The sequence below is a fragment of the Cryptotermes secundus genome, unplaced genomic scaffold, assembly GCF_002891405.2.
Source record: "Cryptotermes secundus unplaced genomic scaffold, Csec_1.0 scaffold688, whole genome shotgun sequence".
Classification (NCBI taxonomy): domain Eukaryota; kingdom Metazoa; phylum Arthropoda; class Insecta; order Blattodea; family Kalotermitidae; genus Cryptotermes; species Cryptotermes secundus.
The window spans coordinates 883,124-905,423 of record NW_019725012.1 but is presented as its reverse complement, the minus strand read 5'-3'; the positions used below and the strand labels follow the sequence as shown (position 1 = coordinate 905,423).

General features: G+C 41.9%; 1 protein-coding gene across 7 annotated transcripts in view; it reads left to right on the top strand.

Annotated features, from left to right (window-relative positions):
* LOC111863230 (Down syndrome cell adhesion molecule-like protein Dscam2) overlaps positions 1-22,300 on the top strand; it is a 407,724-nt gene that overhangs the window by 5,005 nt on the left and 380,419 nt on the right. For all 7 annotated transcript variants that reach the window (XM_033750977.1, XM_033750976.1, XM_033750975.1 and 4 more), the window contains exon 2: positions 17,158-17,353. In XM_033750977.1, the coding sequence (XP_033606868.1) occupies positions 17,296-17,353 (58 nt within the window). In that variant the 5' untranslated portion in view covers positions 17,158-17,295. The remainder of the gene's footprint in view (positions 1-17,157; positions 17,354-22,300) is intronic.

The following is a 22,300-nucleotide window of genomic DNA, read 5'->3' as shown; positions in this document are numbered from 1 at the left end:
GGATCTGTACCTCCACTCCCTTCTACATCATTTCTGCCTTAATTAGATTAACATTTTAACTTTACTTACGCCTACTTGTTTTGTGGAATTCTGTCATGTTTGCTTCGCAGTTGGTCAATGTTGTTATTAGATGGAATACAAACATATTTGNTGAATTTTTCCGCCCTTAAAAAATTCCATGAGTCATAAGGTTACCCCTAGACTACGGAGGCCTACTACAGCCCCCTTGGGCCTTGTCCTTTGTCTTTTTTTCAGTTTCATGATCATTTTATTCTTTCCGAAATTCTGTCCAGACTGTCTCTGAGAACCACCCAACTTTCTGTCCAATGGATAAAGGGGGTTCATGCCCTGAGGTTGCAGCAGTTGGGGATAGCAGCAAACCATCCACTAGAGCCTGTGTCACAGAAAAACTGGATCTGTACCTCCACTCCCTTCTACATCATTCCTGCCTTAATTAGTTTAACATTTTAACTTTACTTACACCTACTTGTTCTGTGGAATTCTGTCATGTTTGCTTCTGAGTTGGTCAGTGTTGTTATTAGATGGAATAAAAACATATTTCAGTGCGTAAAGTTGTCAGCATTGCGCTTGAAAAACAATGATTTGTATGACGTATCGGATCTTTTCACGTATGTAGCACATGCAGCAGAATTCCCACTGTTCCTGGCTGGCCGGATTCATGCTCGGGGGATCGATAACTCATTACGGTTCTGTGTTCCCTTCAGCGGAGTGTGGGACCAACACCGCCAATTGCATTAGTTTGCCCTGTACATACACTACATGTTATATTAATATTGGCAAGTCACAGATTCGGTATCGTCTTTTATTTTCTCTTGTTTATGACATGGTCACTTCCATCGAAATGTTCCGATAAAACAATGTTGGGCCCTTCCTGACGACCTGCTCGTGTCTATTTTCTGTTCAATAACCCCCCCCCCCAAGATGTTTCGTTAATTCCCGCTCTCCGTCTTGCTCTGTATCTAGTGGTCAGAGTTTCTGGCTACAGACCCATAGGTCCCGGGTTCGATTCCCGGCGCTGCCAGATTTTCTGTGAAGTAGTGGGTCTGGAACGAGGTCCACTCAGCCTCATGAGGATAATTTAGTAGCTAATTGAATGGAGAAGTAGCCGCTCCGGTCTAGAAAACCGAAATTATAGGCCGCGGCGATTCGTTGCGCTGACCACGCGATATCCTCTATCCGCTAAAGTTGGTACTAACTTCGCCGACAAGCGGCGGTCGCTCGGTCGGTATAGTTCGCATGCGGACTAAAATCCACGGAGTTTATATGTATATAGACACACAAACATATTTTGAAGTGTTTCGCACCTAACAAATACTCCATTTGTGCGTAAATCCCCCCCCCCGTTTCAGTTGATGAATAAAATACTTCAAGCAGAATCCCCTATGTCTCCGTTCCTAAGCTGCAGGTGTCTCTAATTCTGGGTACTGGTACTTTTTTGTTATTTTTTTCGTGGGGTGAGTCCACTTGGTACTGAGGCCACTGTTTGACTTATTGTACCAGCCCCAGATGATAGATGACGATGATTGTGGAGCAGTCAGTGGGATGCGAACTTGCAGTACTCGAAGAAAACCTTCCCCAGAGCCACTTTGTCCACTACAAATCCCACATGACCTAACCTGGGCTCAAACCCGAGCATCCCAGTTGGAAGCCGAAGATTAACCGCCTGAGCTGTGGCACGACCCCTTATTTTGATGTGTTTTTGTACATGTATACATTCGCAAGAGTGAGCCGTAAATATGTATGTGTTAAAGTAGCGTAGTTGGTTCAGGCACTATGCTACAAGCCGGAAGGTCGCGGGATCGAATCCCGATGAAGTAATTGGATTTTTCAAATGAATTAGTCCTTCCAGCCGCAATATGTCCCTGGGGTCTACTCAGCCTCTAGTACCAGGAATATTCTTTGGAGATAAAGGGCGGCCGGCGAGTAGGGCTGACAAACTTACCGCTATCTACGAGCCGATTATCTAGAAAATGTGGGAACCACAACATCTCACAACCCTATGGGCCTCCACGGCCTGTTACAGGGATATCTTTACTATTTAATTTACTTTTATGTACATCTACGCAGTACAATCTGTCCCCTAGCCCTTCGTAGGGTGTTGGAGCTTCGTGAAAGAGCATTTATGTATGTAAGATTTGAGGTTTTCACGGCGGTGACTATGAAGAATGCCGTCTTCTGGGATATGGCGCCGTGTGGATCTTGCGTAAACCGACGTTTCGGAAGAACGTATCGCCTCCATCTTCAGGGTAGAAAAATCCGCGAGCGAGAAACCAGGGTGAGCAGGTGGCTGCAGACTGAAGATGGAGGCTATACGTTCCTCCGAAACGTCGGTTTACACCAGATCTACACGGCACCAAATCCCAGAAGACAGGATTCTTCAGCTTTTATGTAGCTCACGTTCATATTTTACTGTGAATTCAATTGTGAATGGTGTAGCGAATTTCCAAAAGGTACAACCAGATAAGCTGCTCATATCAGCAATACTTGAATTGTAAGAAATGTGGGAGCTGTAAGTTGTTGATAAAATCTCTTATCATTTGCACAGCCCCGCTTGGCGACCAGTATCGGATTCCCGCGGGAGAAGAGAACTTGCAAATTATCCCTGTTTGTTCCTCTTATTACGGATAACACGAATGAATTCATTCATTCATCAGTAATCTGTCAGGTCCACAGTCTCTTCCAGAACAATTCCTCCACTTAATGCGATCTAGAGCTTTCTCCTTCAAATGAAAATATCCTCTTCTGTCCCCAAGGTCATCCAGCATCTTCTTACGTCTTCTTCTTCGTCTTCTGGTCACTTCTATTCGCCCCTCCGGTTTGTTTTATCTCCAGAGGAAACATCTCGCATACATGGTATCTCTGTTTTTGGAAAGAGACTATCCAGGAAAAGTGATAATGTGGTAGTTTTTCCATTTGCTTTCCACATCGCAGTACAACAGCCGTTCAAACCACTCTGGTCACGCCTGTTGCTATACGAACTTGAACCATCTCGAGCATCATTTGCTCTGTGCTTCAAGTCGCTGCTGATGACGCTGCTTCCGGCATCAGTTTTTGGTGTCTCTCTTCGTCTGATGCCTACCCTTTGACCTGTCCAGCAAGGGAGGCCCTGCCAGTAGCTACGCTACCGCTGGTATAGCTCTCAGGGTCCTTGGCGTACTCAAACCCCCTCACCACGATAAGGTGGAGACACCAACGAAGTGGACGAATGATATATGTAAGCCTAAATAATTATTCCAGTGGCATGTTCTTGATTTCTAGGCAGGACTACTGATACCAACCCAAATGGGGTATTTCCCTCATGGTTATCTTGGCCGGAAATCCAAGGCTTGTAACTAACTGAGTTCTGAATATATCGAGTTGAACATTTGGAGTAAATTGAAGTAAAGAAAAGGATTTTTAATAATGAAACTGCAATTACTTGAGGAATCATATCGGGTAGAGGAGTCAGGGTAGCTATGGGCTGTACGTTCGGGGTTTGATTCCCGATAAAGTCAAGATTTATCTCTTCTCCACAGAGTCCATACCGGCTCTGAGGCCCACCCAGCCTCATATCCAGTGGGTGTATGGGGCTGTTCACCCGGGAGTAAAACGGCAGGGACCTGAAGCTGACCATTCAGTTCCCCAGGTCAAGAATAATGGAGCAATACCTCCACTACCCCATACATCTTCATGACATAGAGTTTAATGATTAATTGAGCACAGGGACTTTTTTTCTTTCCTTTTTTCTTTTTCCCTTTCCTCTCGCTCACACTTTGGAGCACTTGGCTGATTTTTCAGTTTCTTGATCATTTTGCAAGGCCTGTACCTAAACACAGAATAAACACACACACACCAAACAGCCGTACCTTGTGTGGGATTCGAACTCACGATCCCGGCTTCCCAGCGAGCGAAGACAGTTCATGCCTTAGACCGCTCGGCTACCGTGCCCAGCACAGGGACAACTTTGCCTCTTGTCATATCTGTCTACCTATTTGTCCGTCATCCATCCATCCATCCTCCTCTCTGCTTGCCTGCCTGTCTGTGGCTCTACAGCCCTTGTGGACCTTGACCGCTTTTTTGAATGCGAACGTAAATTTTCACGAAGTAACTTGATAGTCACACAAAATCGCGTTTCGTGTCTAATGACCAATATGTCAGCGCCCATGCTCATCAGAATTGCCGGTCCGCCATTAACGAAATTTGATCCCACAGAATGTATGGGTTGGTTAACAGGAAAGAGGGGGCACCATTCACTCGTTAATGTAGACAGTAAGGTCCGACGTTACTGTCCCCTCCACAAAGATAAGGATTTGTAACCGTAAGCCGTATCGAAAGCACAGCACGCTGATATATTGGCTGTCCCAAGAGGCTGCAATCACAAACAAGTATTTTACTAACGCAGTATTTGACGTTTGAGGCAAAGAGTTGAAACATCTAATGGTTTAAAATTAGGCCTCGTTTCTCTTTTTTTTTTATCCATTCTTATTCTAACGACGATTCGTAAGCTAATGCACAGTACAAGCCTGAATGTCCCAGTTCGAATTTCAGTCAGGTCATCAATAAATCTCACTGAGTTTTTCTTGGATTTGGCCGCGCCATAGTTCAAGCGGTTAGTCGCTGGCTTCCCACCGCGGTATGATTCCTTGGACGGGGGATCAGCCTGCCGCAGGACCGCTGTCTACACACAGGACAACACAAACACAGAAAAAAACGCACACATACATATCCATTAATTTCAGTGGGATTCGAACCCACGATCCCAGTGCTCGAGCGAGCGAAGAACGCGCGGCCACTGTGATCGGCCGTGTGTAAATATACCCTTGTATATAATATATAAACATTTACCTATACATAAGTATGCACACACATATTAATACCTTTGTACTTACGAAGTTACATACACGACATGTCACAATCTTAATTCGATTCTTTATATTTTATTTCTTCAGATATTTTTGAAGTTGATTTGTAACGTCCGAATTCGTCGTTTCTGGTTGTATCTACGTGTATATACGCCACGTTAAGAGGGCACAATCCGCATGTAGTAATCTCAGCACACAGCATCTGCTATGTAAATAGGAGCAGATTTCAGTAAAGGAAACCGTTTTGAGGAAGAAAAGGAATTGGTGCAGGTGTGGGTAATGTAACTTGCTCCAAGGAAGACGAATGGCCTGAGTGAAGCTCATGGCAGTTCACACTCGACTTTCTTGCGCGCTCAAGGGGGCGGGGAAAGGGAGCTCGGGGGAGTAGCACACGCAAAACCTCGATATAACCTCTGAGCTTTTGTGCGATTTAATATCTAATCCGTTTCAGCAAGTCGTCAGTAGTGCGACTGGAATTTCATAAGAGTCGCTACTTAAAGAGTCACTTCATATCTAAAATACATGCTTCAACGTTGTAAATGGGATACAAATAACACGCGAATTTATGTTCACTGCAATATGTGTACGGTATTTACCGACTCTTTTTAAGCTACTGAACTTATACTCTGAAAGGTTCTCATAATGGTACATATCAATCTGAATTATTGGGGTTTTGAGCTTTGTCCACCGTTCGGTATTCTAAACAGTGGAGCGGTGCGGAAACTGATCCTGTCTCCGTCCTCAGATATTGGAGTGGGGAACATCTACTCTGATGGGTCCGTTAGAAAGTGCTATACTAAATAACTGGGCTTCTGGCTACCAGCCAGAAAGTTGTGGGTTCGACTACCAATGAGACCATTGGATTTTTCAATTGACCTAATACTTCCAGCCCAACTATGGCCCAGGGGTCGACTCAGCCTCTAACAGAAATGAGTACCAGGAATATTCCTGGGAGGTAAAGGGTGGGCGGCGCGTAAGGCTGACAACCTCACCGCCATCTGTGAGCCGATTGTCTAGAAAATGTGAGAGCCTCAACGTCTGGACCTCCACGGCTACTTACAGGGATAGCTTTACCCAACATTTTACCCTAATCCCCCAAGAATAGAAATATGAGTAAGATCTGTGGAGGTCACTTGAAATATACGTTGGGATGTGTATGAGTAAAACGGAAAAGGAAAATTCCCTATACAAGAGAGACGCACTAGAAACCTGTGTGCAACGGATTGAATCACAGTTCTCTTCGACTTCTTCCCTCTGAATTCCAGATTAGCCTATGCATTTACCTTGATTCATAATTCATCTGTATTCATTTTTATTTTCTGAACTTCAGTAGCCGCAGAATCTTCTCTATGACTTCCATAATCTCTCTAGAACTTTCCCTGAAGGTAACCCCGAATTTCGGGCTTAATGCTCGGCATTTGCTTCTGCGTCAGCCTTCAGACTTCTCTGTTTCCTGGATGATAGACCTTGTTGCTTTAGCTGCCAAACTCATCACTTGTTAAAATTCAAAATCTTGGCGGAAAATTTGTCTGATATCGGAAAACAGTGGCCGCCTTTCCTTTGATTCTGAACCTTGCTTACTGACAGTATTTCATAACTATGCTGTGAAAGAAGTAAAGCTGTCCCTGTAACAGGCCGTGGAGGCCCATAGGTTTGTGAGACGTCGAGGTTCCTACATTTTCTCTAGACAGTCGACTCACAGATTGCGGTGAGGTCAGCCTTATATCACCGGCCGCCCTTTATCCCCAGGAAGATTCCTGGTACTCATTTCTGTTAGAGGCTGAGTGACTCCAGGGCCATAGTGCGGCTGGAAGGATTAGGTGAATTGAAATATCCAATGACCTCATCGGGAATCGAACCCGCTACCTTCCGGCTTGTAGCAACTGTGTTCTGTAGCTATTTAAATGAATCTTTCCTTGAAAGTAAATGCAAATGAATCTTAAAGTTAGAAAAATCAATCTGAAATCTACGAAAAGAGTTTAAACAGTTCGGGACAGTTCCAGAAATTAATTTTAGGATTAGGTTGACTGATTGTTATACTCGTAATAGGTTTACGAAACATTTTTATTTGAATTTTTGTTGTGTGTGGTTTTCGAGACTATAACCATGAAATGGCAAACATTTCCCCTCTGGTCACACGATACAGACTTTATTTATAATACGCCGGCACGTTTTGTCTCACAGATTAATATTGATGAGGCAATAAGCCTGGTAACTCATCTGAAATTTCGGTCCACAATTAATAACGGCAGTGATTCCTATGAATGTAGCAGCAAATATGTCACTTCCTGTTTGACGTGTGTATGTGTGGGCGCGTCCTTTGTCATGCGTCAGGACCTACAAGTAAACAAACCAGACCGATGTTCCCTCATTTCCACTGTTTTCAACATTTTTCTTTACCTCACTTACCATCAGCATTGTCATTGATCGACTCATTACATGATACAGCGTCGCTAAACAGTGATCGAAATTATTGTTACTGAAATTGTTACCAAAAACATATGCAGCAGAAAAACGCCACACAAGACTATGACAGCCGCAAACGAATACAAGGACGGTATTCTAGATCTGAGATACAACAACAAAGCAACGCCATGCATGGGAGCACGAAAGACAAATGGAGAATGCAGTGGTCTACCCATAAACTAAAAGTTTCCTGATGATGGTCCATGTGCGGTCGAAACATGTGTAAATTGAAAAAATGTAAAACTAAGGACATTTTGAAGTATTTTGATAATAACTTTCAGTATATAAGATATATTTTTAGTATCTTAATGACATTTTATGATATTTAATAAAAGTATTAAAGTTACACGTTTAGTGAAAAAAAAACAACATATTTTAGGTGTCTTTTATATCATTGTTGCATTATTGACGGTGTACTGGAATAATAGACCGCCTCTGTGGTCTAGTGGTCACAGTTCCTCGCTACAAATCCAGAGGTCCAGGTTCAATTCCCAGCGTTACCAGTTTTTCTCTGAGAAGTAGTGGGTCTGGAACGGGGTCCACTCAGCCTCGTGAGAATACTTGAGGAACTATTTCAAGAAGTAGCGGTTCTGGTCTAGAAGAACGAAGTTAACGGTCGTGGGGATCCGTTACGCTGACCACGCGTCACCCTCTATCCGCTGCAGGTGGCACTAACTATCCCGACAAGCGGCGGTCGCTCGGTCGGTATAGTTCGCTTGCGGACCAAAACCACGGAGTTTGTTTCTTTCTTTCTTTTTTTTCTTTTTTTTTGTACTGGAATAATAAGGATAATACCTCAATGCAACCAGGTGCTGAAATATAATAGTAATCGAAATTATTGATAAAGAATGCATGAACGGAAACTTATTTTTTATGTTTTATATCCAGTTTAAATACCGATTTATTTTTGTTTGGAAATGCGTGAGTTGCTTCTTTCATATATTTTAACCATTCGAAAATTTATCAGTCAAAATTTCGTTCCAATGGAACACGTGACGCTTACAGTTCGATTTCTTCCTTTCCAAATACAAATAGGTTCTTATGCTGTAATGTGTACAATTATCTCGTCGATTTTGTGGGGGTTCAGTGTTTGTTTGGAGAGCCATCTTGACTGATTTTTTTAATTGTTTTTATTCTCGAGTTTTGCGAAGGAAATAAACGAGACCGCCGTAAACAGGGATCGAGTATGGTCTTACAGAAGTTCCAATCTTGAGAGCCTGGAAGTTTCTAGAACCAACACATTATCTTCCGTAAGTGTTCGAGACACTTCCATTTACTTAGATAGGCCCTTTGAACTCTGCCTTCCCACACTAAAATTCCTCTTCTTTATACGAGTACAATGCCCCTATGTGGGATGCAACCTGCTTAGCGTTGTCTAACACTGTAGTGCAGCATAGACACAAGTCCATAGGGACATGTCCTCTGCACACAAGAGCAACTAGTCCATCAATGAATATGTGATATTTGAAGGGGACCGCTTCCTGGCTACAGACCCAGAGGTCCGGGTTCGATTCCCGGCGCTATTTTCTGAGAAGTAGTGCGTCTGGAACGGGGTCCACTCAGCCTCGTGAGGGTATTTTTTTTTATTACTGCTAGTGGGGTTGGGACTAAGTCCCTTGTACTGTGGCCACTTCTGGCCTATTGTACCAGCCCCAGATGATAGGTGAGGGTGATTGTGGAGCAACTGGTGGAATGAAGATTGGCAGGGGAAACCAAAGTACTCGGAGAAAACCTGCCCCGGCGCCACTTTGTCCACCACAAAACCCACTTGACCAGACCGGAGATCGAACCCGGGCCGCCGCGGTGAAAAGCCAGCGACTAACCACTTGAGCTATGGCGCGGCCTCTCGTGAGGATAACTGAGGAGCTATTTGATGGAAATAACGGGTCCGGTCTAGAAAACGGAAATTAACTGCCTTGGGGATCTGTTGCGCTGACCACGCGACACCCTCTATCCGCAAAAGTTGGCACTAACTTCACCGATAAGCGGCGGTCGCTCGGTCGGTATTGTTCGCTTGCGGACTACAGGCCACGGAGTTTGTGATATTTGAACACATCAGAGTCCATGAAGAATACAGCTGTTTTGCATGTTGCATGGTGTAGTCTGACAGAAATTTATAGAAGAGATCTGTTTACTTGGCTTACTCTTCGACCCTGAGGATGTAGGTGATACATTCCTCCGAAACGTCAGTAAATTTCTAGAAGGCTACATAGTGCACCATATCAGAAGATCGTAGTATTCATTTTTATTTACATTTATTATTCATGAGCCGAGATAGCTCAGTCGGTATAGCGACTGCTACGGGCTAGACGACAGAGGGGTCGGAGTTGGAGGCCCGGTAGGGTCAAGAATTTGTTCTTCTCCACGTCGTCAAGACCGGCTCTGTGGCCCACCCAGCCTCCTATCCAGTGGGTACCGGGGTGAAAGCCCCAGGGTCGTGAATCTGACCACTTACCTCCAACTAGTGCCGAGGTCAAGAAAATGTAGATTTATACATCCACTCCCCCATACACCTTCATGGCGCAATGCTTAAGTTGTTAACGCACAGGGGCAATTTTATCTTGCTATTATACATAATCCACAGTGTCCGTAATAAATGTAAGTACAGGCCCGTGAATGGGTTATGCCCGGTAGCGTAAAGGTTCGGCCACACAGAGCGCTACGTACGCTATGTTCGCTATACGAACAGAAAAATATCCCCTTTTATTGCCAATGTCGCTGGCCACACAGACTTCCCTACGCTACGTACAGTATATTCCCTATGTTAGCTGCGTCGCAGAGTGTACACAGCATACGTACCGTACGTAGCGAACATAGCGTAGCACTCTGTGTGGCCGAACCTTAACACATATGCTTTTTTGTTTACGTATGTATAATTTTAATGCTTGTCTTAAGGTTTTATTCAGGTCTGCCTAGTAAGTTACGACTGTGTATCTTGTCAGTCTACGTGTAGTTTCGTTATTGTCCAGTAGGTTCACTACTAGTGCATTAGTGTGGTTTTGTAATGTTCTTAAGTATTTGGTATTCACTTTTTTATTTCGCTGATCGCTGTGTTCATTTGTAGAGCTTCATGGGTCCTGTGGCTGTTTATGTACCAAGGTGCGTTCAGAATGGATCGAAATGGATTGAAAGAGCCGGAGGATTTCGATGTTGAAATTTGTGCTGTTCATTGATGAACTGAATTATCTGAATCTCTATGCACCCCCTTAACATCTATATCTCTCTATATGAATCAAGTTTTTTTGCTGCATTAATACGAAAATACTAAGGCGTATTGAACCTAAACAAGAAATCAAACTCAAAATATGGTAGACTGGGAGCAGATATTCCATACGGAATTTGCAAGAGATGACGTTAGGGCTCTGAAAATTTCTCTTCTTCCCATGATTTTAAGGTATCGAATTACGAGGCACAATAAAAAACTTTTTGAGTGGTGCCAACTCGTGTCTAGCATTGCAGATCTTTGTTCTACCGTCCCCATCCCCCACTTCACAACCCCCGCCGCGCACTGTCAGGAAAGGAAGTGCTTGGGAGACGTAATGTTTCCGCAGGGAGCCCGCACTCCGAGGAGGGGGAAACGCTTTTTTTTTTTTACATATTGCAACTGGAGATAGAATAAAAGCATTGACGAGCAGAGACGAGTAATCCCCAAGCAGAAACAAAGCTGTGTTACGGCTGAGCATGGTACAAGTTGAAAAAATAGCAACACTACGGAATAAAATTGCATTGCATGAAAATTTCATGATGGTCCAGGCGATAACAGCTGGAACTCAGCAAGCAGAAGTGAAAGCGGAGAGAAGCGACGTGGAATGGGGGAAGACAGAAAAGTTTAACGATACGGCGCTGACGAGTGGAAAGACGGAGGGGTTGAAGGGGTATGGGGGAGTCGGGAAAACACGAAATACGTTCCTTATGAAATATATGATTGTGATAACATGGTGTCATACCGTGGGGGTTTGAATTCATTGAAAGTTTGAGGTTTACTTTCCGTAATCAATAACGGAAATCAGAGAATTTGATTCCTGGCGCGGAAAAAAATAATGAAAATATAAAATGAATCACATTACAACATTGGAATGTTAGATTGTCGATATACAGAAACGGAGGGGCGTGCATGAAAATCTGATGGCAGGAAAAGCCGAAGGGAAATGAGAGGTGAAGAAGAGTATCGAGAGGAACACGCAAAGAACAGGAAAGAAGTAAAAAGTGTGGGGAAGTACGAAAGAAAAAAGTAATGAAATTTGCTACAAGTATGAAGGAAAGTCTTAAATTACTTAAACGAGGGGCTGCTATGGAATATCTTAAGATTATTTCTAGTTTTACAGCTTACTTACTTACTTACTTACTTACGAAGCTGAGCCCTTCTTGAGGAGCCACCAATTGTAGAGCTACTCAAGAATTTCCCAGCATTTTATGGAACCCGAAGGTTCATTACCATGTTCACAAGAGCCCTCCACTGGTCCCTATCCTGAGCGATATCAATCTAATCCATACCATCCCATCTTATCTCTCTAAAATCCGTTTTAATATTATCAACCCACATAAGCCTTTGTAGTTTTACAGCTGTTAAAATTAATTAGATTTCTTATAACGGAGGTATGTTGGACATACTGATGGGAATCATATCTTATGACAGTTATTTGAACAAAATATATATATATGTGATGAATATGACCATTGCTAGGGAACGGTTAGGTAAGCACGTTCCCACGGAAAAGAATAAACGTAGTAACAGACGAACTGTAGTGAAGTAGTGATTTCTCTTCGGTTCGCCTCGAGTTGTATAAAAGTAAGAGAGTTCAATGATTCAGTCGTAAGAGAATTCATAAGTTCAGCGTTCAGCTGTGGAGTATTAACAACGGAAGCCGAAGAAATGACCGATTCGTGAATGAGAACCAAGCCAGTCACAGTGTAAAAGAAGACATTCGTAGTCCAGTAAGGAATGTAGCGAGGCTTAGTCATTGATTGTGAGCTGTTATAATTGATTGTAATTGTAATAGAAGTGTCAGTAAACCCAATCATCAAATCTAGACCCCATTATTATTAGTCACGGAAACCCCTCATACGTGACTATATATATTCGTAATTAGATTTGAGAACACGGACGGAACCAATCAGACGTTTCGTCTACTGCAACAGTCAGGGAGAGAAGGCAAGTTTCAGTCTTCCCGTTTTTGTATGACTCATTGAAATCTCGGTCTGTGCATGATCCCAGAGCATGTTGTAACAGTTACTGTTGCAATTATTTGGTTTAGACCGTTCAAGTAATGGCATGACACTAGGCCGCGCCATAGCTCAAGCGGTTAGTCGCTGGCTTCCCACCGCAGCGGCCCGTGTTCCAGCCTGGATCTGGTCACGTGGGATTTGTGGTGGACAAACGGCGCTAGGGAAAGTATTCTCCTAGTACTTCGGTTTCCCCTGCCAATCTTCATTCCACAAATTGCTCCACAATCACCCTCACCTATCATCTGGGGCTGGTACAATAGGCCAGAAGTGGCCGCAGTACCAAGTGAACTCAATCTCATCCCACTAAGAAAAAAATATCATGACAGGTCCGTAAGGTATTCTAAAACTGTTTCATCCTGATTCACGATTATAAAAATGGCATCCGACGTGATAATCGCCGGTCATAGTGAGGGCGCTGTCGAAGGCATGAACTGTCTTCGCTCACTCAAACACTTTGGGGCATGGATATCTTTGTGCGTTTATTCTGTGTTTGTGTTGTGTGTATAGGTAGCGACCTTGCGACGGGCTGATCCCCCGTGCAAGGAGTCCTACCGACTGTATATAGGATTAAGAAACTGCAAAAGCGGCCAAGTTCCAACAGAAGGACTGCAGAGCCATAGATAGATAGATAGGTGTGATGTTAGCAATCATAATTGCCGATCATTTAATAACTATCAGTCTATAAAGAGTATTCGAGACGGAAGTTAAGTCTGAGTTTCATTGCCATAGAAAATAAAAACAACCTTCGTGAAGAGGAAAATGGCCCCAATAAACGAACAAGGACAGGTGTATGGCAAAGGATCCTGCAGATGTGTCAGAAAAGGAAAAAAAAAGGTTGTAATTTTAACAGAAAGGAAAAACTAATTGAATGTCCGGAAGAAAACAGAATTCAAATAATATTGATATTCGAGAGACAGCTGAAGGTTTGTGGAACATTTTATGACAAAAATGCTGAAATATTCCTGCAAAGGGGAGATTTAAAAATGTTATTTAATCAAATCAGGATTCAACATGGAAGTAACAACATATGAACGCACACTCTCGTGGTATATGATTCAAGAATTTGCCTGATGACCAAAAGAGAGAGATGGGGCGTCAGAAGGGAGGATATTGTCACGTATTTTACTGACTTTTAGACGGGGTTTTTATTGGATACTTACAAGCCGTAACTACAAATAATTATAACACTTTACAAATTGCTATAATTATAACATATAAAATAAAACCTTCAACATCTGCTTGCTTAGTCATTGCTCGTTTTCTAGAATTCTCTATTTGAATGTTTGCGTCTTAGACAAAACTAACTTCATGCAGACCGAATATAGAACAGCCAGTCGGACAGTAAATTTTCTTCTGTTATTCTCCATTGCCACGAAAGTGCAACAATCTCCGGAAAGCACGTTGATTTATATAAGGGTATCCGTTGCCGCGGAAATATGTTTCAACTAGCCGTTGTTTAGCAACAGACGTCTCTGCTGTGCTTTTCTGACCTCACACTTCGGCGTTCAGGCGTCATGTCACAATATATATAAGATTTTTGTTTCTGCGAATAGTTGAATAATTTTTCTTATTTTGTCTGTCTCTGCTTAATTACAGTGAATATTTCCGTCATTTGGTCTTATCTTCGCTAAGAATTACGAGGAGGGCCGGAACATCAACAGAAAGACACTGCTTCAATATGATAATGGTTCAGTGGCAGATCTGTACACTCGTACCACTTCCTTGCCACTGATTTTACCCTCTTACGTCACGGTAGATGCTGTCCCCTTGCTGGTTAGATTTCCTTCACATCTCTTCCTTTGCTTGCGTGAAATTGTATCTATTGTGCAGTGCCAATGGTGGAGTTGCGATGGAGAAAGGCATAGTTGATTTGACAGGAACAGGCCGGCGGACTGCTCTCATGCCCAGCGGACGAAATAATTGCGTGGGTTTGTGGATTGAGAGCTGACGACTCAGCAAAGATGGAAAGATTTACCCTCGGATTGGACAATAACTTCCACGACCTGAACAGTATCGAGAACTATCATGTTGGTGAATGCTTTTGACACGTTTGTAGTTCGTGAAATTATCTGTCGAATTCAGGGTATATTCCCTGAAATATATTTTTTTCTCTTGAGAATATCTTTGTTCTTGGGTTAAAGGGACACAACAGTTGCACAAATTACCTAACGTATATCCCTAAGGTCCTTTATTCGAATCTAGTAAAAGTCTTATGATAGATTTTCTGTGGTTTTCGGTATGTGTTCTATACAGATAACGGAATTCCGTCTAAAACAGTTCATGACTCTTCTACTATACGAGTTATGTCCGTAACTTGCAGATCACAGTGGACGCGCGGTCTAAGCCATGAACTATCTTCGCCCGCTAGGCCACGCCATAGCTCAAGCGGTTAGTCGCTGGCTTCCCACCGCCGCGGTCCGGGTTCGATCCCGGGTCTGATCAAGTGAGATTTGTGGTGGACAACGTGGCGCTGGGGCTGGTTTTCTCCGAGTACTTAAGTTTCCCCTGACAATCTTCATTCCATCAAATTCTCTATCATCATAATCATCCGGGTCAGGTACAATAGGCCAATCAGTGGCCGCCGTGCCGAGTGAACCCAGTTGGACTCCACCCCACACCAAGCGAATTAAAAAAAACATTTTAATCTTGGCCCGCTAAAACACTGGGATCGTGGGTTCGAATTCCACTTGAGGCATGGATATCTGTGTACATGTTTTCCTGTGCATATAGCGGTCTTTCGACAGGCTGATCCCCCGTCCAAGGAGTCTAAACATTAAGAAACTGAAGTAAAACAAAGCATTTCACGGCTCCCCTCTGCTTCTAGTGGGAGCAACGTGAATATGAATAACTGAAATCATCTATAAAATGCGTTCTGCTCTCAAAATGTGAGGCCGAGTTTTACATCCATGTTAAACAATAAACATGGGCCCTAATATTTGTATAATTAATATATCGGGTTAAAATTAACGGCCGTGTGGATCTGTTGCGCTTACAACGCGACACCCTCTATCCGCAAAAGTTTGCACTAACTTCGCCGACAAGCAGCGGTCGCTCGGTCGGTATAGTTCACTTGCGGACTACAGGCTACGGAGTTTAATATATCGTGTTGTATGCACGACTTCTTATTTTATATAGCTTCCCTTTTTACATCTAATATTTGGGATTTCCACAAAGTTGCTGTGAAGAGTTAGAGTATTATGTAATGAGCACACCAATTCACTCTTATTTACTACACAACTGTCTCCACTCCGCCTTGCAGGTTACAGAACTTTAAAAAACACACAAGCTCCTAATTTCATTTCAGCAATTTCGAGTCTAATCATGTGTTTGTTTTCTTGAATGCACGAAGTTCTAATTCCGCTGTGTCATCCCTTCTTTGCTAGTTGTTCTCTGCTACCCTGAAGTTGGAAGCAATACATTTCTCCGAAACCTCTACCGATCTGTACGGCGTCACAATTAAGAATACCATACTCTTGATAGTAACCGCTGTGAGAACCTCAAGTCCAGCAGAATGTATTTGTTTGTTGTTTATGATTGTTACAACAATCGAAGATTATTTCTCTAAACAACAGAGCTTATTGCCATACATTCTATGTTAGGGAAACGCAGTGTGTTTTATGCTATAGGAACTAAATGTTTAAACTTTATTTGGACGAGTATAAAAGATTATTAACGCCGTCCACTGCGATTGATAAATGTTTTTGTAACCTTTCATCCTTTACATGTTTCGGTCGGAGCGACCATCTTCAGAAGGACATATCTCTACATACGCAAACTGCTATAACAATGTCATAGGTCATTAGCAGTGCTTACAGAAACCACTATTACAATGTAATAGACATAAAATAGTATCCTGTAACAATTACTACTATGTGCATGAATTTGTTTAAATATTTATAAAATATTATAATTAGTGTATTTATAAAGTATTGTTTAAAAATTGTTGTTAAAATGTAGATTAAAACAACATTTATCAATCACACTGGACGGCATTAATAATATTTTGCTGTAGCGTAGTTGGTTGAGGCACTATGCTACAAACCTGAAGGTCGCGGGTTCATTTCCTGATGAGGTCACTGGATTTTTTTCAGTTGACCTAATCCTTCCAGCCACACTATAGCCCTGGAGTCGACTCAGCCTCTAACAGAAATGAATACTGGGAATTTTCCTGGGGATAAAATGCGGCCGGTGCGTAAGGCTGACAACCTCACCGCCATCTTTGAGCCGACTGTCTAGAAAATGTGGGAACCTCAACATCTCACAACCCTATGGGCCTCCACGCCCTGTTACAGGGATACCTTTACTTTTTTACTATTGCTAGTGTGACGGACCAGGATGAACCAAGTCAGAGTTATTTGGACCACTTTCGGGCTTCAGAGAGTCAAACACGAAGACAACTTTTTGATAACCATTTTGTGACAGTGGTTAAGGCCCACCCTGTGCGTGGTGGAGTTGCTAGTTCATTGCCGTCCGACTGACACGTGGACTTGCATATATGATCTGTTACAAATGAAATATAGGTAACATGCAGGGGGTTATCTGCAACGCGTCAATTTTAGGGGCACTGAAATGTCAAATTGTATTCGGTTGGGGGCTGTTTCAGTATCGAGTTCTGGCGACCAGTTTGCGGTGTGTCCGACGCGCGCCGAACTCTGCCGACGCCGCCAGATAGTTAGAGTTCGACGGCAAGGACGTCAGTTGCGAATGAACTCTCGTACCGAGAGGCAGAAGGTAGTGCGCGATGGGGCGTCTTGTCGCCCGGCTTGTTGTCTCCGCTGCTGTCTGCCTACTGCTCACAGGTAAGGGGCACAACTCTGTTACGCTATGGTTGTGGTTGGAACCACGCGCTTGTAATGACATGGCTTCGATTTCTATCCACAGCTGACTCTGGGTACATGTCCACTGATTATTTAATTCTATCATCAATGTAGATGCATTGACTATAAACTTCTAAAATCATGTTCGTGCGCTGTGTAGGAAAATTATATCTGTTTATAAAATCTTAGTTGACTAACTGTATCTCTTTATATTGCGATTTCATTTTATACATTATCTCACAATTCTTTTCGTCCAGCTGAAATTATATTTTTTTAGCATTACCCTCTACGTAGTTAAAGAAAGTTGTTTTGTGTTGTGTAGTTGTATTTGTTGTCCTCTAAAAATGGAAGGTGATATAACTGACACCGAAAATATTAAGTTGCGGAAGTTCACTGTGGTAAATATATCTATCGATGCCGGGTCTGGTCAAGTGGGATTTGTGGTGGACAAAGTGGCGCTGGGGCAGGTTTTCTCCGAGTACTTCAGTTTCCCCTGCCAATCTTCATTCCACCAATTGCTGCACAATCACCCTCACATATCATCTGGGGCTGGTACAATAGGCCAGAAGTGACCGCGGTACAAGGGACTTAGCCCCACCCCACTAGCAATAAAAATGTTTCTATGAATGTGATTGTCTTTACAGTTTACAATTGTTAAATAATTTATATTGGGATATTCGTAAATGTTACAATTAATAGTAATAAATATATTTATTATGTTCGAAGACAAACATATACCTACACAAATGTTCATATAATGTGGTTATATCAGTTCTGTTAGTACGCAATTCCTCTCTTTCAATAAAAAATTTCTGAGCTATCAAACGCTGGGATATGAAGGAGCATCCTTTCAGCGTTACTTAATAGTAATATTGAAAGAGACCACTGCGAAGAACAAGGTATAGATGGGTGAACAATATTGAAATGGATCTTAGAGAAATATGATGGGATGGATTAGATTGATCTGGCTCAGGATAGGGACAAGTAGAGGGCTCTTGTGAACACGGTAATGAACCTTCGGGTTCCATAAAATGCTTGAGTAGCTGCAGAATTCGCGGCTCCTCCAGATGGGCTCAGCTCCATAAGTAAGTAAGTAAGTAATAGTAATATTGATGTATTTGGCATCTTTTTTGTGTGTAATATTCACTAACATTATTTTTAAAGCAATAATTTTCCAGCGGCACACAAAGAAACTCTGTATTGAATGGTTATATCGATCACCAGGCAGAGGTAGTAATTGTATACCAGTCTCAATAGGTTTATTGATTTGTCTAAAAAAATACTTTCATTTAAAAGTTATTTGATATTATAAACTGAAACTCTTTGAATTTGTGACGATATTCGAGAGTAAAAGAACGTTTTAATGTTCTTTTTCACGTTAATCTGTAATAGTGTGTATTTATTATATTAATCACTCTGAAATATGTGCTCGTAAGATGAAATAAAGTACAGAGAAGAAAAACTTAACTAGTTAAGGAAAAAGTTTATGTTTTCTCTACGCGAAGCTAGGTGTCTCTAGTTGTAGCATGTTTGCTTCGTGCTTACATGAGGTACAGATCTTCTAACGGTATACTTGCATGAAAACAGAAACAATTCCCGCTTGTAGACGTAACAATCTTCCCCAAACAAAACATAAAAAGTATAAAACATCTGTAGATAGGAATCTTCTATTGTTTTCAGTAACTTATCACACGTTTCATATTTATATATATCGGATTTCAGTTCGTCTCCTATCCAAAATGGCTTCGTTACGAGAGAAGTCTGGAAATGTTCCGAACTTGATATATAATCATCATCTCTCCATATTCATATCCTTGCTGAAGATATAAAAATGTTACGTGAATCCGAGACTGATTTTATTTTGTTAGCTTCTGGATGTATAAGGCCCAAGACGAGGGACATCAGAGCGAAACAGGCTGGATGCATGTGGTTTCTGTTACAATATTTTTATATCCACGGTTCTGGTCTCTGATTTCTCGAATCTTATATCCCGCTTGATTAAACTCTCTCAGATATTTGATGGTACTTGTACTCCTATAAACACATCAGCATATGAGAGGCTATGAAACTAAAAGATATACAGAAGAATACGTTTTGATAGTACATAGCTGCTCTCTAGGCACACAATAGACTATCAATCGGACACATTTTTTCAGGAAGATTCGCGGAATATTTGACTGTAATACATATTTGAAGAGTGGTACTCATTAAAAGAGAGTTGTGCCCCGTAATTTTTGTAGTTAGATGTTTGAATGCATTTAGCCTCGGAGAAAACTGGCCTCATTTGAAAATGTTGTAAATTTTGTACTTTTACCACTGATTAAGAAAATATCTCATCACCCTGTATGAATTCTTTATACATTATATTTTATTTTACTGCTCTTGCCCCCGCTTTGGAGCACAGGGCTGATTTCTCAGTTTCTTCATCGTTTTTACAGACGGTAGGACCACCAAACATCCATGCCCTGTGTGGGATTCGAACCCACAATCCCGTCTTCCGAGAGAGCCTCAGATCGCTCTGCTGCCCTGACCGGCATCCTTTATATTTTAACATAATTTAATTAAGAAATATTTGTTCAGAATTTTCCTGTACTATGTTTATTGAACATTATGCGGTTTGAGGTTGGTAGGGCGGTGAAAATAAACCTTGTGATCTTCGATTTTGTGGCACTATGTAAGTTCTGTTTGCGAACCGGATGTCTCCATTTTCAATATTTTTGTGCAGAATATGTGGCAGCAAATTTTTCGGAAAAGCTCGGAACCGTGAACAGAAATACAGGATCTCATAGCCCAGATGACTAGAGTTGTCATTCAAGATGATATTCAGCGCTTCTTCTTAAGAGATGTCACTGTTTGTCTAGTGTAATTCTTACTTACAGCTCCAACTTGGCCCTTACTTACTTGGTTCATTTGAAGTGCTTCATCAGATCCTGGGAATAAATAACATCCATTATTAATTGGTGTCTTTATTATGAATGTTAAGATGGAATGGGAATCAATTAATTAATATTAAATCTTCTTTTAGATATTTCACGTTTTCTAACATGTAACTTCACGTTTAAGTGGTTGAGTAACTGTGGTAATTATAATGGTTTGTTATTGGCAACCGGTTCCCAACGCGCACCAATTAACTAACTGGGAAGCGGTGTTCTCTACGCTGTCCGTGCGACAACTGTGTGACGCAAAAATAGAACTGTTGGAAGATATATATTCTGTGCTGCCCGTGCTGATGCGTTGTAAACAGGACAAGTCTAGAGTTCAGTGAGTTGTGAGACAGTCGCCGGCCAGCAAGGACGTGAACACGGTAGTTGAGGAATCCACGGCGTTGGCAGCCGTTACCAGGCGACAACCGGTGAAGACACAGCAGACTGAAAAGACTTAATACTGCTAAGTGTGTGATTTAGCGATAGCTCTAGAGTTATTTGTAGTTACATTCTGCAAGAGTCCCGTGAACCTTATTACTAATTTAGACACCGACCACAGCCACTCAATCATGTAATAGTATTTATTATCTACGCATTATAAGCAGGCTTAGAACATGCAAACACTGCGGAGAAACTAAAAATGTTACGACAAATATTTCAAATTAATTAAGACACATATAATTTATGTAGAAATACGGTATTTAAAGTAAAATAGATTTTCAAATGCAGTCCGCACTACAACAGAAATTAGTCAGTGATTTGGGTTTTGGTCTGTATTGTATTCATTTCTTAAAATTACACAATATGCAACATACTTGTAATGTTCTGTGTGCCGATAATCAGATGGGGCAGAAGAGAAGCTTCAAGGAGCAAATTATATTGCTTTTGAATCAGCGCTAAATGTTGTAACGTGTTTAGCCACTGAAGAGGGGTGTTCTCCATAGCGTAACACGTCACAATATAATATGCCTATCGCGTTTAGTGTGGCAATGAAAGGAAAGCACTTATTACGTTCAAAGATTATAATTCAAATCATAGAGCAGGTGCAGTGAAGTATCTTATCAACACAAAAACTAATACGGACAACAAAAAATCGATTAATTTAGTAGGATGAAGACATGTTGGAAAACCGGAATCTAAATATAAAAGAACTCAGCTTTGTCCTCATTACCTGTTAAACCCGAAGCGTTTACTTCGCTTAAAACGACAAGAAAAATATTTTAATTCATTGAATGAAATTTATTATATTTGGTGGGCTCAAAAAGTAAGGAATGATGCCTGGAGTCAAATGGGAAACCAGCGCCGTGGAAGATATCGAAAGTCAGTGACAATGAAGAAACCATCTTCTCAACGGATAACACGATACTTTCTAAGGCAGCAGATTTTTATAAACTGAAATGGAGGAGAGACGTTGGAATAAAAGAACGGAGATTAAAGTAAAGTTGTACCTATACTTAACTAATTAGGCACTACACCATGAAGACGTATGGGGGAGGAGTGGATGTATAGATCCACATTTCCTTGATATCGTCACTAATTGGAGGTGAGAAGTCAGCTTCAACCCCCGGTCCCTCTACCCCCAAAGGGAAAGGTCCCCTGTACCCATCGTGTGGATCCTAGAATCGGTCTTGACTACGTGAAGAAGAAAAAAATTCTTGATCCTACCGGGACTCGAACTCCGACATCATGTCCATCCCGTAGGCAGCCACTATACGGACTGTGCTATCCCTGCTCCTCACGGAGCGGGTACAGTCGAGCCAAAACTGAGTCTCGGAACTGAGACCCAACACCTGTTTTTATATAAAAATAAGAAGAAAAAGAGGACAGCTCTGGCCGTATTGAATTACACGCTGCATCCTGTGTTCAACACATTAGACACTGGAGAATCCGTTATAACTATTGTCCCTGTGTACTGTGATAGAAAGTTACTGTTACATTTATCGTGTTCCAGGTCCCAGGAAACGAAAAAGAAAAATAATGTTCTTGTTTACAGGTGCAAAAGTAA